At 49.6% G+C, this 17,171-nt stretch overlaps 1 protein-coding gene across 1 annotated transcript in view; it reads left to right on the forward strand.

Moving 5' to 3' along the window:
• Window positions 1-9,540: 9,540 nt before the first annotated feature.
• ST14 (ST14 transmembrane serine protease matriptase) overlaps window positions 9,541-17,171 on the forward strand; it is a 34,488-nt gene continuing 26,857 nt past the window's right edge. Inside the window, exon 1 of the mRNA XM_028528865.2 lies at window positions 9,541-9,815. Coding sequence (XP_028384666.1) covers window positions 9,735-9,815 — 81 coding nt within the window. The 5' untranslated portion in view covers window positions 9,541-9,734. The remainder of the gene's footprint in view (window positions 9,816-17,171) is intronic.

Genomic DNA, 17,171 nt, shown 5'->3' on the forward strand with positions numbered 1-17,171 from the left:
GCAAAGAGATCACCTCAGCCAGGTGACCAAGGCCAGTGTCCATCCTGGGTACACTGGGAGGAAAGAGGCATCTTACCTCTGTGTCCTTCCTCCCCAATAACGCAACCCCAGAATCTCACCATGAGAAAAGTACCCGGGAGGGGGCTTCCTGCAGAACACCTTTAGACTGTCAAAATCACCAGAGACAAGGTAAGTCTGAGAGACCGCCACCATCAGCAGGAGCTTACAGAAACAACTAAATATAACTTGGTATCAACGTGAAAAGGACATCAGGAGAAAACTAGGAAATTGGAATAAACTACAGACTGCAGTAGAAAGAGCGAGAGACAAAAAGCACTTTGTTAGCGTCTCCACTGTGAAGTGACTGCCCGCCTTGTCTTTGGAAGGAGGTCAGTGTGTGCCTCCCAACCTAAGGAGAGGAGAGTTATGCTCCCCCACACCTTAGTTATTTATTTTTACCTTGCCGTTTTTTGAATTGTGTGTTAACATTGAAACAGGAATTAGAAAGTATGGTGCAAAGGTCTATTTGTTTCATTATTGTATTTTTAATGCCTCGAAACTGAAAGAGCTCTGGACTAGTGATTTCATTGCTGTATACGTGTGTGAACCTTAGCTCATACACTTTCAGTATGTGCAGTTCTATTGTATGTCAGTTACACCTCAATAAAGCTTTAAAAAAAAAAAGGCCAGAAGAGACCCGCACAGGCCAGATTGGAAGAAGTGCCTCATTGGCTGTGCCTGTTCCAGCATAGCGCTACATTTCCAATCCGCTTTCTCCCAAGTTTATACAAAGAGGTCTTTTAGTTGAGACATAACTTTTTAAAAAAATTCTACTCACCCAATTTTTCGGACTATAAGATGCACGTCTCCTGCATTCCCCACCCCCCCAAATTTGGGAGGAATAATGGTTGTTGATGCTGCTGTTGAGTTCTGTTTATGTTTACATTGGTGAAATATTATTTAAGTTATTAAATATTTTACCACTTTTTTGCTTCAAGATTTTTTCCCCTATTTTCCTCTAAAACCTAGGTGCATCTTATGGTCTGAAAAATATGGTAAGTATTTTTAAAGAGAGGAGGAGGGAGGGAGAAAGGGAGAGAAACATTGATGTGTGAGAGAAACATCAGTTTGTTGCTTCTCGTAAGCTGCCTGCCTGGGGACTGAACCTGCAACCCAGACATGTGCTCTGACCAGGAATCGTGAACCCGTGACCTTTTGCTTTGCAGGATGATGCCCAACCAACTGAGCTGTACCAGAAACAGGTGTTTTTTAGCCTAACAAAAAGCTCAACAAATCTTTAAATAGTTTGTCACAAGGTGAATGTCTCTGTGTGGTGTAAAATATTTTCTTGGTCACTTAGAATCTTACTGAAAATATTGCAAAGATTCTACCATGTTTAATTAAAGTTCTTGATTCTAATAAAAATAACTACATTGAAGCTATTTTGCAGCATGTTGTGCATTTATGGTTTCCATGTGAGCCAGCACAAGAATTTTATTTGGGAATATTTCTTTACTCCAATGAACACAGCCAATCCATCAGTATTAAAATTTTCCCATATTTTACTTAATGCGTTCTTCTCCATAAAATATGAATAAAATGTAAGAATCAGCTATAATGTTAATAGGTGGGAATTCTGAAACCACATTTCCTCGTTCTTTTTCTAATTTGACCACTTACTAGTTGGGTGACTTTGAGGAAGTTCACCTAATTGCTCTGTGCCTTATTTTCTCCACCCAAAAAAAGTGGGTTTGCTGATAACACTTCACTGGGTGAGCAGTGAGTAACACTCCAAAGCTTAGGCGGGTGCCAAGTGCAGAGCAAGTGCTGGATTAACATCAGGTATTGTTTTTAACTCTTGAAAACACACCTTCCCATTACATAGAGCTCACACAAAAAAGTGTGTACTTCATGGTGAATAAAGTTGGCAAATATTAGACCATAAATTGTGCTCTAATCGTGTCAACCAGAGATCACTGACACCAACTCACTGCCAAAGGAATCCCAATTTTGAGGTGTGGTGAAGACGGAAGCTCACCCAGTGCACAGTCCATTCATCTGGGGTGCAGCACGGCAGTGGACCTGCATGGCTGTGAGGTGGTCCTAGGACAAGACCCCTCTAGCCTGACGGCTCTGCTCTGCTCAGATACTGTCACCACCCTGGTCCCCGATTGGCCTGTCCTCACGCAATGAGGACTCCAAATCCTCAGTTTGATTGGTTCAAAGGCACTGTCCTGATTGAGGGGAGCTGCTCTGATCAGTTGGTGAAGGTGCTAATGGAGATAGAGCTGCACAGCTCTGATTGGAGGGAGAAAGACTCAGTCCTACTGGTTGGAATATGACTGTAGGAACTCCTTTGTAAGGCTTGGCTCAGAAGGCAGGGCCACAGTGCAGGCAGGCTTGCAGGAGACGTCCCTGTTTAGCAGCAGCTGCTAGGCTGTAAATTTGAGCCCAGTTAGCCACCAGGAGCCCTTATTGGTGAGTATCTTTTTATCCTCGGGGGTTAACAACAGAAATACCTGTACTTCCATCTGCCCCTTCCAATAACATTGTTTTTGTTAGCTTCTTCAAATCAAATCTGTGTATTGTTTCAGCCATTTGTACTGTGGCAGGAAAAAGTGATTCTGTGATGGTTTATGAGTTTTTGCCTGTGGCTTTTGTAATTAAGAAACCTCAAGCTGTACATTATCATTCCTTAATGAAATGTTGTAAATTACTAAACTGAGTATTTCATGACATTAAGCACTGAAAAAATTGTAGTGGCTTGTCTTCATGCACTTGACACTTATTTCTCAGGTCTCATTAAACAAGTCATACTGTTCATTAACACCTCAAGACCCAACATACACTAGGAAAAGGAACATCATTATTGGTAGTAAATGTAAATTCATGGCCTTGCTAATTTAAAACCTTTTTTTGCCAACTTATGGGATGATAATTGTTTTAACTTGATGTAGATGTTGAAAAACTGTACTAGGAGTGGAACTGTCAGTCCTGGTCACTCCTGTCCTGTGCTCGCAGTATTAGTATTCTCTTTGGTCACAGTGAAGGTAACACTTGGCAAGAATCTTTTAAATCCACACAAACATATTTACATTATTTGCTTAAAACTTAAATTCCTTTGACTAGCACTTGAGCACTTTGCTCAGAATGTAGGCAAATAAGTCCGCATGCTTTGCTTTTTAAAAAGCCCCCGTAGGCCCCATGGGTCAGGAAGTGGGCTGGCTGGTCAGCACTGTGGGCCAGCGAGTGGGCTGGGTGTAGCTACACGTATCAGATGGGAGAAGGGATGAACTGGGAGATGCTGATGATGTGGACAGGGCAGGGAGGCCAAAGAAAAGGAAATTTTTCTTTTTTTTTTTAAAGATTGTATTTAGAGAGCGAAGGGAGGGAGTGGGGGGGAGAGAGAGAGGGAGAGAGAGAGAGAGAGAGAAACATCAATGTGCGGTTGCTGGGGGTTATGGCCTGCAACCCAGGAATGTACCCTGGCTGGGAATCGAACCTGGGACACTTTGGTTCCCAGCCCGCGCTCAATCCACTGAGCTATGCCAGCCAGGGCTTAGGAAATTTTTCAATGATTCTCATGAGGCAGACAATCAAATAAGCAGCCCGGGGTAATAAAATGCATTTCCAGAAAGGCTCCAAGGACACTCCCAGACTACCAGCTCAGAGCATCTATGTTTGCCCAGTTGATGGACACTGGGCTGTCTTGAACAGCTTAACTATATTTGGAGGATTTTCACTTTGTAAATTCCTCCTACCCAAGGCAAGAACCAGAACTTCTGAGCAGGCTGAGTAGGTTAATGAGATGCGCTCTCCGAAGGCTTATTCAAGAAGGAACAAAGGACGCAGGGCACTCTCTGGCTAGAGGTGTGCAGCTTTCAGAGGTATCGTTGCTGGTGTCCAGTGAGCCTCCCTGGGACAAGCTATGGGATGTCTGTCTCCTGGGACATGAGTGGGTGGAGCTTGGGGAAGCAGCATTGTGGTTGGTGCCCCTGGCCTTGTTCCTGGCCATGTCTCCTCCCTTCTTGCCTTTCTGGTCCTCCCAGAGATTCTATGAGCTTCCTAAGAAACTTAATAATAATTTCCCTTTTTGTCTTTCCTCAAATTAGAGTATTCTATTGTTTTTGAGCTGGCAAGTTGACAAAAACGCCATTACGAGCAAATTCACTGAACTCTAATGAGGAAGTTGGACCTGTTACTGTCATTAAATAAAGGGGATAGGGCTAAAAAAAGTGATGTGAGAACAAGGACTCTCAGTGTGGGAAAAAGTCAATACAGAAAATAGAGTAAGTTCAGTCAATATTTGAATTGGAAGTATCAATACGAACTGGGGTATTTCATCTCTTTTAAAAATGTGTAGCCCCAGCTGGTGCAGCTCAGTGGATTGAGCACAGGCCTGCACACCAAAAGGTCGCTGGTTCGATTCCCAGTTGGGGCGCATGTTTGGGTTGTGGGCCAGGATTCCAGTAGGGGATGTGCTAGAGGCAACTACACATTGATGTTTCTCTCCCTCTCTCCTTCCTTCCCCTCTGTCTAAAAATAAATAAAATCTTTTTTAAAAAGTCTGTATTTGTCGCCCCCCACCCCCACCCCCAAAGCCCTGGAAACAATGACCAGCTTGGTAGTGAGCACCCCTGTGCCCAGAAGACTGTCTTGAGATACCATTTTTCACTAACACTCAGTAGGGGTCCTGAAGTAGGGCTAACTGCAGGTCTGTGCAGGAAACGCACAGGACGAACCTGGCTCGTCCTACCAGACAGCACCGAAATCATCGCAGGTGAGTGCGGTTGGGTGGAGGGGACTCAGAGCCAACTGGAGGAGGTTCCCTCTGGTCAAAGGGGACACTTCGAACGTCGATGAACGTAAAAATGGCAATGGACCCCAATGGGTCAACCATGCGTATGCCCAAGAGTTCATAAGGACACAAAAATAAGCAAAAACCGTTGGTCCCTCTGGAAGACATTATGGGAATTCACTATTTTGAAAACCGCTAAATAAGGAGAAAGACTCAGGCCTTTCTCCTCCCCTTTCTATGTAGACTCCACCACCGGGTCCCCACACCAGTGAGGAGTTTCTCTTGGTAGAACTACTCCAGCAAGCGAATAAACTAGGGATAGTGAACTGAGCTGTTACGTTCGCATTTCCTGCTGAAATGAGAGTCCGGGCACAGAGCAGTGAAACAAAGCCAGGGGCAGTCAGATAGGCGCCTCGTGTTGAAAACCACACCGCCATCTACGAAGTGATGGCTCCTCCAGAAACACGGCCTTTACCTGATTAAACCTGTAGATAGGTGCGATTGTACAGTTCACAGGACCAGGGGGAGCTCACTGATCAGACTGCACTTTGAGAGCACAGCGAATTCCTGACAGTGGGGAGTCCGCAGACAAAAATTATCTGATTTCTTCAGTAAGTAAATTGTAAAAAAACGGTGAATCCAATGGATTAAAAGAGACCTAAAAGATCTATTTATTTATTTCCTCGCCTGAGGACATTTCTCCCCCATTGCTTTCTTTTTGAGAGAAAGAGAGAGAGAGACATCGATCAATTGACCTCCTGCATGCGTCCTAATAGGAGATCAAACTTGCAACCTGGCGCGTGCCCTGACTGGGAATCAAACCCACGACCCTTTGGTCTGCAGGACAACACTCCAACCAGCTGAGCCACACTGGCTGGGACCTAAGAGACAGATTTAAACCAAACCAAAAGCAGGTCAAAGCTAAACTGCAGTGTGTAGAGACTCAGGACTAGATAAGAAATCTTAAAGAAAACACACATGAGGAGGTAATCTCCACAGAAGTCGGTGGACTGCTTGCTCTTAGTGGGCAGAGTAGGGGCTGTGAGGGGCCAGACACACGGAGGGCAGGCCGGCCAGGTTCTGTCTCATGAGCGGGGGGGGGGGGGGGGGGGCTGCCTTAGGATAGTCCAGTAAGCTGTATATCTGTTTTAACCTGTTTTTTAAATATTTCTGTTACATTTAACACTAACAAGTTTTAAGCACTAATGGAAAAACAGAAAACATTTGCTTTATGTTTTCATTTATTTTTTTCCTAAAGATTTTATTTATTTACTTTTAGAGAGAGGGAAAGAGAGGGAGAGAAATATCAATGTGTGAGAGAGACATCGATCAGTTGCCTCTCACACGCCCGTGACCTTTTGGTTTACAGGGCGGCACTTAGTGCACTGAGCCACACCAACCAGGGCTCATTTATTCTTTTAATAATTCAACAAACACTGAGTATGAACTGGGAGACCAGCAGACACTGACCCTTGCCTTCAGGAGCTCTGTGCTTGGAGAGGGAGTGGTGTGCCCTGTGCATCTTCTGTGGTAACCGCATGGTAACCGAAGGGCTTTCCCGAGGCCATGTGCAGTCCCCAGGGGAAATGGCCTCGGAAAAGGGAGGTGGCAGGCATGAAAGACAGGTAGATGGACCACAAACATATTCTGGAGATAGAACTGACAGAGGTGATTGTTTGTCGGTGTTTGTGGGTGGGATGAGAACAGTCAGTGATGTCTTTAGGACTGTTGGACTCAATGTGTGGTGAAACCGTTTACTAAAGTGGCCGGGTCTGAGGCAGCATAAATAAGACGGCACTCCTGGCACTAAAACCGATGCTTCTGAGGAAGGAGGAGGGTCTCACAGCGTCTCCAGGTTCCTAGAGCATCCTCTTTTATCTCTTGGAGGAGAGGGAGTGCAACCCTGGCCTGTGCCCAGAAAGTACAGGGCTAGAAACTCCCAGTGACACCCCTGATGACTACCAGGCGACTTTTGTCACTATGCAGAGATGAGCATGAAGGAGCAGGGCTTCCCTGTGAATGAGAGGTGTTAGGAGAGGTTCATGGGCTGAAAAGCAAGGCTGCAGAGAAGGGGCCCAATTGGAATGCTGGGAAGCCAGGCTGCAAAGGAAGGCAGGTCACAATGAAAAAGCCATGCTAAGGAGGGTGGATTTAACTCAAGAGACACTGAAGGTTTTGAAGGAGCTGGTTGCCCTGGCTGGTGTGACTGAGTGGATTGGGCGCTGGCCTGCAAACTGAGGGGTCACTGGTTCAATTCCCAGTCAGGGCACATGCCTGGGTTTCAGGCTGGGTTCCCAGCTGGGGGCGTGCGAGAAGCAGCCGATCAATGTATCTCTCGCACATTGGCGTTTCTCAAAAAGTAAACAAATGAAGTCTTTGAAAGCTGTGGTTGAGAAAGATGAACCTGGTGGCTGTGTATAGAAGAGATCACCAGGAGGGAGGCAAACTGGAGGCAGGACGTCCATTTGTTTCTTACACAAATCTAGGCAAAGGGTGATGAGGGTGTGAATAGGGGTCTTCTACGCGAGGAGGAAAGAATGGACTCTACGTATCAGCTACCAGAGAGAAAGACTTGACCAGCTTCGAGGCTGATTGGAGATTAGATGTAAGGGGGAGCCCTCACCAGGCAGCTCTGTTGGTTAGAGCGTCATCCTGATATGCCAAGGTTGAGGGCTTGATTCCCAATCAGGACACATACAAAAATCAACCAATGAATGCATAAATAAGTGGAACAACAAATTGATTTCTCTCTCTCCTTCTCCTCACTCTCGCTCTCTAAATAAATAAATTAAAAACAAACAAACAAAAAAAGATGAAAGGGGGAGCCCTGGCTGGTGTGGCCCAGTGGATTGAGCACCGGGCTGTGAAACAGGGGTCACTGGTTCAATTCCCTGTTGGGGCACATGCCTCAGCTGTGGGTATGTTTCTCACACATAGATGTTTCTTTCCCTTTCTCCCTCCCTTCCCATCTCTCTAGAAATAAATAAATAAAATATTTAAAAACAAAAGATGTAAGGGGGAGGTGCAGAGTCAAAGATGATTCCAAGGATTTTTCTTTTCTGATTTTTTTAGAGCAAGAAGAAGGGAGAGAGGGAGGTTTTCCACTTATTTATACATTCATTTGTTGATTCCTTTATTTTAAAAAAGATTTTGTTTATTTATTTTTAGAGAGAAGGGGAGGAAGAAAGAGGGAGAGAGATATATCAATTGGTTGCCTCTTGCACACTCCCAACTGGGCACCGGGCCCACAACCCAGGCATGTGCCCTGACTGGGAATCAAACCAGCGACCTTTTCGTTCAAAGGCTGACACTCAACCCACTGAGCCACACCAGTCAGGGTCCACTGGTTGATTCTTACCCACGGCCTTGGTGTATTGGGATGATGCTCTAAACAACAGAGCTACCCAGCCAGGGCTGAGTCCACGGTTTTGAGCCTATGAGAATGATACACTTATAACCAGAGAAAACAGTGGAGATGGGCAAGTCTGGAAAGGAAGTCTGGGGCTTGTGGATTGCCAAGCAGGGATTTTCATTTTATTTACCCTTGTTTCCCAGCATTTAGAAGAATGCTTAGCATGTAATATGTGCTCACTAATATTTGTTGACTATGTAATGCCAGTAGAATACAAATGGAGAAGTTCCCCCGGGCAATTGGTGTTTTTTAAAAGATTTATTTATTTATTTATTTATCTATCTATTTATTTATTTAGAATGGGAAAGAGAAGGAGAGAAACACTGATGTGAGAAACATCAATTGAATTGCCTTGTGCCCTGGCAGGGGATGAAACCTGCACCCAGGCATGTGCCCTGACTGGGGATAGAGCCAGCCATCTTTTGCTTTGCGGATAATACCCAACCAACTGAGTGAGCCACATGGGGTCAGCGAATCCCAGGCAATTGTTAAGCACGATTGGAACTGCTTCTTGATGTCATTGCTCAGAAGATAGATTTATCTATTTGAAGCCATAAGCTGAGAGGCTAGGAGAGTGGAGGGAAATATGGAGGCGGCTGAAGAGAGAACCTTAGAAACCATAACATTTAGGGGCCAGAAAGTGGGACCAGAATCCAGGGCAGGTGGGCATCTGCAGATGGTATCAATCCGTGTCTGATGCTGCAAATGTGAAAGATGTTGGGAACAGATAAGAGGGCATTTGAGTGGGCAACTCAGGACTCTGGTGACCCAGCCAAGGAGAACTGGAAGCAGGCCAGCAAGAGCCTCTAACATCCAGAGAGGGGCAGCTAGTGGCCACGGGGGAGGCTAAGCCCTGGGGCTGTGCAGTTTTTGTTTGGGTTCGGAGGGGTTGTACTTGAGACCTAGCCACACAGCCCGGTGGAGGCTGAAGTTGCAAGAGGGAGGGAGAGAAACCATGGCGGGCATCAGGGCGGCGGCGGAAGGGTTGTCTTCCAGCGGAGAGGGAAAAGGTCCCTCTCCCGCAGGGAAGGCAAGCACGCAGGTGGCTTCTGTTGACGCCGTCGGTAGACAGTTACTGTGCATGCGGGGCCTAGTTATTGCTAACGGCCACCACCAGTTGAGTCCCCGCACCTTACTTCTCGAACGCCTTCAGGCCGGCGGCCTTATTTTCCCCTTTACCAGAGGGGAGGCGGTTCCCCGGAGGCTCTCGGGGAGGCGGGAGCCCACGAAGGGGAGGCAGTTCTGGGAAAGGTGCTGGGGAGGGCGGCCGCGGCGAGAGCGGCCGGCGGTGGGGCGGGCCCGGGGAGGCCACACCCTGAAACTACCTGCGCGGGGCAGGAAGAGTGAGGGCGAGAGCCACTCTGCGGGCGGCCGGCGCTGGGCTGGTGACCAGGACTCACCGCGACCTGCGCCCCCTGTGCCTCGTGCGCCCCGCGTCCCCCGCGACCCCTAGACCCGGCGGCAATGGGAGCCGGCTACTGGCGCGGACCACGCCTCTGAGACCCGCGACCGGCCACCGGGACCATGAAGAGCAATCAGGGCCGCAAGGGCGGAGGGGGCTCCAAGGACCTCCGCGCGGGACTCAAGTACAACTCGCGGCTGGAGGTGAGCGAGCGTGCGCGGCTGCGGGGTAGCCAGGACGCGCTCCGGCCCGGCTGCAGCCCTGACCCGCCCCGGGCGAGGGGCCCGGGGCTTTGTAGGCGCCGTCCGGGCCGGGGAGTCTGGAGTGCGGCTGCGAGCTGATCGGTTTGAGAGGGCGCCCCGGGCCCCCAGCGCGCTGCGCTTTGTCTTGGCCGAGGGACCGCTCCACTGCCCCTTGGTGGCCGGTGCGCTGGCCCAGCAGGTGGAATTTCCTGTTTGGTGGGTGCCTGGCCTGAGGACCTTTGGTACTTGTGCTGTGCGCGGGCGAGGCGGGAATGCTCAGGTTTTTGGAAAAGCCGAATCTCCAGCCCCAAAAGTGACCGTCTCGCTTCCTCCGTGGACTCGGCGCTATCGAAGCACCTCCGGAAGGAACCGGGGGCGGAGGCTTGGAGTGGGTGATTTGGGCGGGAAAAGGGAGGTTTCCAGGGGACTTTGGAGTCGTAGTCTTCGTGTCCTCTTAGGAATTTGTTTTTTCCTTACCAGTCAGAGGCACTGTGGGCCCTTTGCAGAGCGCACCCGGGAGACTAGAGCTTCTGGTTGCCCTGGAGCGTGGAGCTAAGGACTTCAGGGTGGGGCTCAGCTGGGCTTCTCGGAGAGAGGACGCAGCTTTTGGGGAAGGTGACTGTATGGGAAGGGATGTGGTAACGTGTGTCTTGAGCGTTTTAGACACCGAAGCCGGGAGCCCTTGTTTGGCAGGAAGAACAACGAGAGACCTGAGAGAGTGCAGAGACATTACGTTCAGGCAGAGCTGGGGATGGGTTGTTAGTTACCTTATCCAAGGACACACCTAGGTGGCAGTGCTCTGGCAGGACTGGCAGCCAGGCCTCCACCTGTCTGTCCAGCGGGGTCCCCAGGTTTCCTGGAGGGCCAGGTGAGGGCGGCACTGAGTGGACACTGATGGCAGGGGCTGCTCTGGGAGGGAGCTTTGCTCTGCAAAGCGCAGGTGGAACTGTGGCCCGTGTTCCTGGGTCCCGGACGTCCTCTCTGTCCCACACTGTGGCCAGTACCCCCGTGTCAGGTGCAGATTTGGAGCTCTCTGAAATCACTTCCTTTTCTCCAAGCGGCACATCGGCCCACTTTTCTCTTCCTGACCTGAGGAGTTGCTTCTGCTGCGCCTCCGCCTGCGTGAGGCAGCCTCACCTGGATGGATGCCTCTATTTTCCTTTCTGTAATCGCCCTGTTTGTGAAGCCTTGCTAATTGCCTACTGGGGCTCTGGACTCCGGCCTCCTCAGCGGAGGGCCTGTGATTTGGCATTTGTTATTTCAGGGCGGGTTTTTTTTTTATCATGACTTCCTTTTCTGGAACTTCCTTTTCTGAAAGCAGGTCTTCTTGGAGTCTCCTCTGAATCATCTCGCTGGTCTCCCCACTCCTGCCCTGCAACAGGGGCCAGTCCTGGGGCTCCGCTCCACATTCTGCCCAGAGCTCCAAGGGCCCACTGAGTTCTGTGACCACTGCCCTTGCTTTCTTTTCCCCTTGGCCACCTGCTCATTGTCTCATGTTCCGTGGAGCTCACACGTCCTCCACCCGCCTGCGGTCTTCCTTCCACTTCCAGTGCTGCAGTTTCCCTGCATAGGGATCCCTCTGTCTGTGCACTGAACCAACTATGTGCCTCATTCTGTGCCGGGCGCTGTTGTGATAGGGCTCTTAAACGCAAATAAGGTATGCGTTTTTACAGTCCCAAGAGCCGTGCTCAGAGGCGTGCGTAAAACAGAGAGGACACAGTGTGCCCTGCAGGAAGTGGCCCTCTCCGCCCAAAGCTCATTTCCATTTCTCCAGGAAGTCTTCACTCTCCCTCCCACCCTGTGCCCTCCCAGCCATCTCCCTCCCTGGACCACCTGATAGTGTCCACAGTCGGGTCTGCATACTCTGCCTTAACTTGTTCCCTGCCCAGGAGGTGGGTGCCTCCGGTGGGTTTGTCTTCAGCGCCTAAGTTGGGTCATGCCAGCTCCCACAGGGCACTGTGGCTTCTGGGAAAGTCCTTCCCAAGGCTGGTGACTCTGGCCCCTGCCCCACCCTCACCTGTTCCCCTCTGAGCTCCTTACTGCCTCTGGAGCCCTGGGGCCCAACCGCATGAGGGTAGAGGGGTTGTGTGAGCCCCGCCTGCAGGAGAGCAGGTGCACAGATGCCCATCATTATGGCTGTTAACAAGAACTGGGAAGCCTGCCTCGCTGGGTGTCCTGGCCTATGCTGAATATTGATCCTGGCCCTAAAGCTGCTGTGGCATCCATCGATTCCATCCAAAGTCATGACTGGCCCACGTAGGGCTGGGTATGCCTTAGGCCCATGGAAATCAGTGTTGGGAAGTCAGATGCGGGTGGTGCTAGGCCGGACAGCTCTGGCTTTTCAGAGAGTTATCTCTGTTAAAGGGTCAAACATTCACTCATCCACAGAACGAGTATCAGGTACCCTCACTGAGAATGCAACAGGTACGGGGCAGCAGCACTGGGAGAAAAATCAGGCACACGGTCTCTTGTCTTCAGCTGGAGGGGTCAGAGTGGGCGAATTGGGACCAGAGGCCGTCTGCGATGTGGTGGCAGGCGTGACCAACATGGAGGCAAGACCTGGTGCCGCCGCTTTCCTGCCAGGTGATCTCGGAGATGTTACCTAATCTCTGGGAGCCTCAGTATCCGCAACAATGAAACGGGATGACGTACATGTTCCAGGTTTGCGGCGAGGATTAAAAGGCATACTTTACATGAAAGCCATTTGTAAGCTGCAGCGTGGAGTGTAAACCACAGTTTGAATTTCTGAGTTGAAAAGGGCTCAAGACAAGCAGTAAGGATGTGGTGTTAGTAGCATGGATGCCTGGGAGGAGGCTCGCAGCCAGGCTGTCCTCGGTGCGCTGCCCTGGCCCTGCTGGACACAGGGAGTCTCTCTGAGGAGTGAGCAAATCCCAGCGATCGAGACCCTCCTCCTATGGTTCCAATTTTCATTTCCCTCCCTTCACGCAGCTACTATGAAAATGATCCTCTGTGAAAAGTGTGCCAACACCATATATATAACCGACTACTCGTCCCTTTCTCCTTATTCCCCTCCCACCCCCACCATAAAAAATAAAGCTCTTAAAGACTTCCTTCTTTCTTGGGGCTCTCCAAAGGCTCATGTGCTGGCAGGTGAGTGCGGGGGGTGAGGAAGAGCAGGGAAGGTGGTCAGCGGTGGGGCACCCAGAGTGTTCCTTAGGTGGGACTCTTCTTCAGGTGCTGCAAATGGACAAGAAGGTGCCTTCTCCAGGGGCCTTCTGTCCGCCTTGGTCCTGGGAGGGCCTGGACGTTCATGGTGCTCACTTAGGAGGTGGGAACACTGAGGCACAGGAGAAGACGGCTGTCACAGGGAAGTCGCCTACTGCCTGTGGGACTCCACTGGGGTGGAGCTGCCTGGACCAGGCTTGTTCGAGGCAGCGCCGTGTCCTCTCACTCTGCCGCGGGGGCAGGCATGTGACTGCCTGCGCTGTGGCCTGTGGCTGTTGTGGTCCCGGAATTCTGCTGGTGTCAGTTCCTTTTTTGGCTTGTGGTTCTGTCCAGGCTTTGGGCTCTTGCTGTTCCTAAGAGGGAAAGTCCGTTGTTGGAGGAGGAGAGTGTGACGGAGCCCCCAAGGCGCCCAGGGCCCAAAGACATTGCTTCTGATATTGTGCACACGCTCCTGGAGTGTTTAGAGAACTAATAGTCATCGCCAGCATTTATTGAGCATGTATTATATATTATGCCTTTTAGTATTATTATTATTATTATCATCATCACCCTTTTGTAGGTGAGGAAAACAGAGCACAGAGAGGCTTGCCTAAGGTCACAGAACAAGACAGTGGGAGTGGGATTTGAACCCAGGGAGTCTGACTTGGCTTTTACTTGGACCACTCTAGTGCAAGACGGGGCTGTCAGTCCGGTGGGCCCAGGAAGGGATGGATTACTAAGGGTAAGCATTGATTTGATCTGGGCAAGAAACTGGATTTCTCTTTTTGGGATGTTTCTGAGATGCCTGAGGTGTAGCAAAATTAGAATAGCCTTTATGGTCTGAGCATGAGAATGGGAACTGCTGAGCTTTTCCAAGAATTCTCACCTTGGCCAGTAGTAGTGAGGGGCATGTTTGAGGCTCCCTCGGAGCCTGTGACCAATCGTTGTCCTTTTTTATTTGCTAAGAACTTTTCTAAAAGCAAGCCCTGGCTAGTGTGACTCAGTGGATTGAGCGCTGGCCTGTGAACCAAAGGGTCGCTGGTTTGATTCCCAGTTGGGGCACATGCCTGGGTTGCAGGCCAGGTCCCAGAAGCAGGTCCCTACTACAGATTCTGCCTTGGAATCTCCTGTTTTCAGGATTTGTTCATTCTTACCAGAGTTAGCAACAGAATCCTTAGAGTCTTTGTGACAGCTGACTGACTGGTTAAAATCTTGGCTCTTTTGTCTCTCTGATGTGGCCACGACCATGGTGACATGGAGAATATGATGGCAGTCATTGCATGTGCACAATTAAGTTCATTATCTGTATCCTCAAGGCAACTGTGTGGGGGAAAAAAAGGCCTGGTTTACAGAGGAGAATAGGAGGCTCAAAGGGTTTGAGTAATGGCCCAAAGGCAGAGGTAGAACAAGAATTCACACCTAGATCTGTGAGGCTTCAAAGCCTATGCTTTTCACAGCAGCGTCTGGTGATTGATGTGTATTCCCAGCAAAACCCCAGAGCACGCTGTTACCAGGGGCCAGTGCCAGGCGCCAGAGCACGTTCACCCAACACCTCTCACCCCACACTTGTCTGGTCTCCCCTTTTGATGCAGTTCCTCATCTGGTCAACCAGGAGTCTGGCTGGAGATGCGATTTCAACAAACCTTTGAACAAGATGTACCTTTGTTTATTATGCACATACATAAAAGTCATAATGGAAAATATTTTAAAAGATATTTTATCTATTTATTTTTAGAGATGGGGGAAGAGAGGGAGAGGAACATCAATGTGTGGTTCCCTCTCACATGCCCTCACCTAGGACCTGGCCCAAAATCCAGGCATAGGCCTTGACCTGGATTTGAACCGGTGAACCTTAGATTGTGTACAGTTTCATGCCTTTCCCCATTTCCTGCCCTGTGCATATGTTTTATCTAGTTTGTTGTTATGCTCATGACAACCTGTGTCCTGGAAAAGGCATTCTGTCAGCTCCTGTCTGCTGGGTGCAGTGGAGGACGGGAGGCCTGGGGGACAGCAAGGTCTGGTAGGTTTCTGTCTGGTTGAAGGACTGTGCCCAAGATGGTCCATTTATGGATCTAAGTCCCTCTGGGCTGCTCCTGACTCCTTCCTGGGTTCTTCAACATTTCTTCTTTAGTAGCAACCTGATGAGGTCTTGAGCACTTGCTTATCTTTATAGATGGATGACACCCTCCTGGGAGGGAAAGGCCATACCTTGGATGACTTAATTCTGAGTCAAAAGGTTGCAAACCGCCTGCAGGACAGGCTGCCAAGAACAGAATCGTGTCCATCCACGTTAGAGTTAGGAGTAAGTGCTGCGTAAGTGCAGCACCCTGACAACGGGAACAGAAGCCACCTCCCTCCCGCTGCAGTGATGGAGTATGACCTCCCACCTGTGGTGATATGAGCTGGGAGTGAGCCAGGGCGGTGAAGGGCAAGTGCAGGTCCTGCATGGAGAGTTGACACCAGTTTGGCTCAGATAAGTAGAAAGAATTAAAAAATGGGGAAAAGTACCCTAGAGAAGCATTTTACTATGTCTTGCCTATGCATGTTTTCTGAAGGAAGTTGTTTTTTTTTTTCCTTGTTACAAAAGTTAGGAAGGGTTTTTTGTTGCTTGTTTTTCTTTTTAAGTCAAGCAATACAGAAATATATAAAGTAGAAGGTGAAATTCCTCTGAAAATCTTCCAGATTTCATGACCTCTATAAATAGTTTGTCTTATGTTGTCTCACAAGTCTTCTGTGCATACACAAATATGTACTTATTTGGATATTAACATATCTGTGTACATGACCCTTTCCAAATGGAATCAGGTCATTCCTATTCTGCAACCGAAGATATGGTTGTAATTAATTAATTCGTCACCTATTCTTTTTACTCTCTGAGCCCATGATAAGATTGTAGAGCAAACACACAGCCTCCAGAGTCACCCCCACCCCTGCTTCCTCCCACCCCGCAATTCTTAAGGAGCAGGGGGTTTACCCGGAGAGTGAGACTGGGGTGGAGGTGTGATGGGGGAGCTGGGGAAACCGGAGGAAGTCTTCTCACTAAACGGTGGGGGAGGGGCCCTGCGCGGGAGCTTCTCAGAGCAGGCACCTGGGGTGTTTAGAAGGCTGGAAAGGGCCTGTGTATTTTCTGCCCTTTTTCTCATTTAACCTTGCATCTTAGATAGCTTTTCCATATTATCACCTACTCTTTTAAAAACCAGTTTTGATGGCTGCATAAGCTTTCACCAAGTGGAGATGTTATTTTTTATTAATTATTTTAGTATTTGCGTGTGCGAATTGAACGTATTAATGGAAATAGCGTGATCCGGATAAGGGAGGTAACTGATGAAGCGCTCCCTGGAGCCCACGCCGGCCAGGCCTCACTAGGATTAAGCTGTTGAATCCTGGGTCCCATGTCTTAATGGGAATATTGCTAACTACAAGGCTCTGAGGTCGAACCAGGTGGACAGAGGCTTAGGAACACTTTGACTTCTGAGTGGTTGAGTCGAGTGTGTTTAGCCAGCGAAGGAGCAGGCTCAGAGTGAGCCTGTCGCCGCGGGAGGACTTCAGGAGCCGCCCTGAGCTGCGGAAGTGAGGCTGGCTCCCTGCAGTGCTCGTGTGCAGGGCCATTGTGTGGGCCACACGTGGGGAAGGGAGAATTTGTAATGTTGGCTCTGGATGGAAACCCTCCTTCCCCCAGGAAGGACGGCCGTGGGAGGACGGGAGGCAGATGAGGTCTAAATGCTGCCCAGCTCTCCGAATCCGATCCCAAGGATACAGTTCTGCCGTCTCTCCTGGCCAGATCCTGTTACTTCCACCACTGGGGTTCTGGGCTGTAACCTTAGACTCGGGTCCCTGGGCAGGGGTGGTACTTTCCTGTTTGTCTGTTCAGCCCTTTTCCCCAAAACAGCATCTCAGATCGGCAGCCCCAGCATGCCCAGAGCTACCTGAGAGGGGGTGGAGGTGTGTTGGGCACAGAGGCAACTCCTGGAGGCAGGCGGGCTTGGGGCTTTCCCCCTAATGTCTGCAGCCCCTTGGGTTCCCCAGGACAGCTGTGAGAAAGGTCAACAAAGATGAACAAGCTCACGATGCCTGCCGTGACTTTAATCATGCCCCAGGGAGTTTTGCTGAGTGAAGAAAGCCAGCAGTCCCTGAAGTTTATATACTGGATAA

This window comes from Phyllostomus discolor, chromosome 13 (genome assembly GCF_004126475.2).
Source record: "Phyllostomus discolor isolate MPI-MPIP mPhyDis1 chromosome 13, mPhyDis1.pri.v3, whole genome shotgun sequence".
Taxonomy (NCBI): Eukaryota; Metazoa; Chordata; class Mammalia; order Chiroptera; family Phyllostomidae; genus Phyllostomus; species Phyllostomus discolor.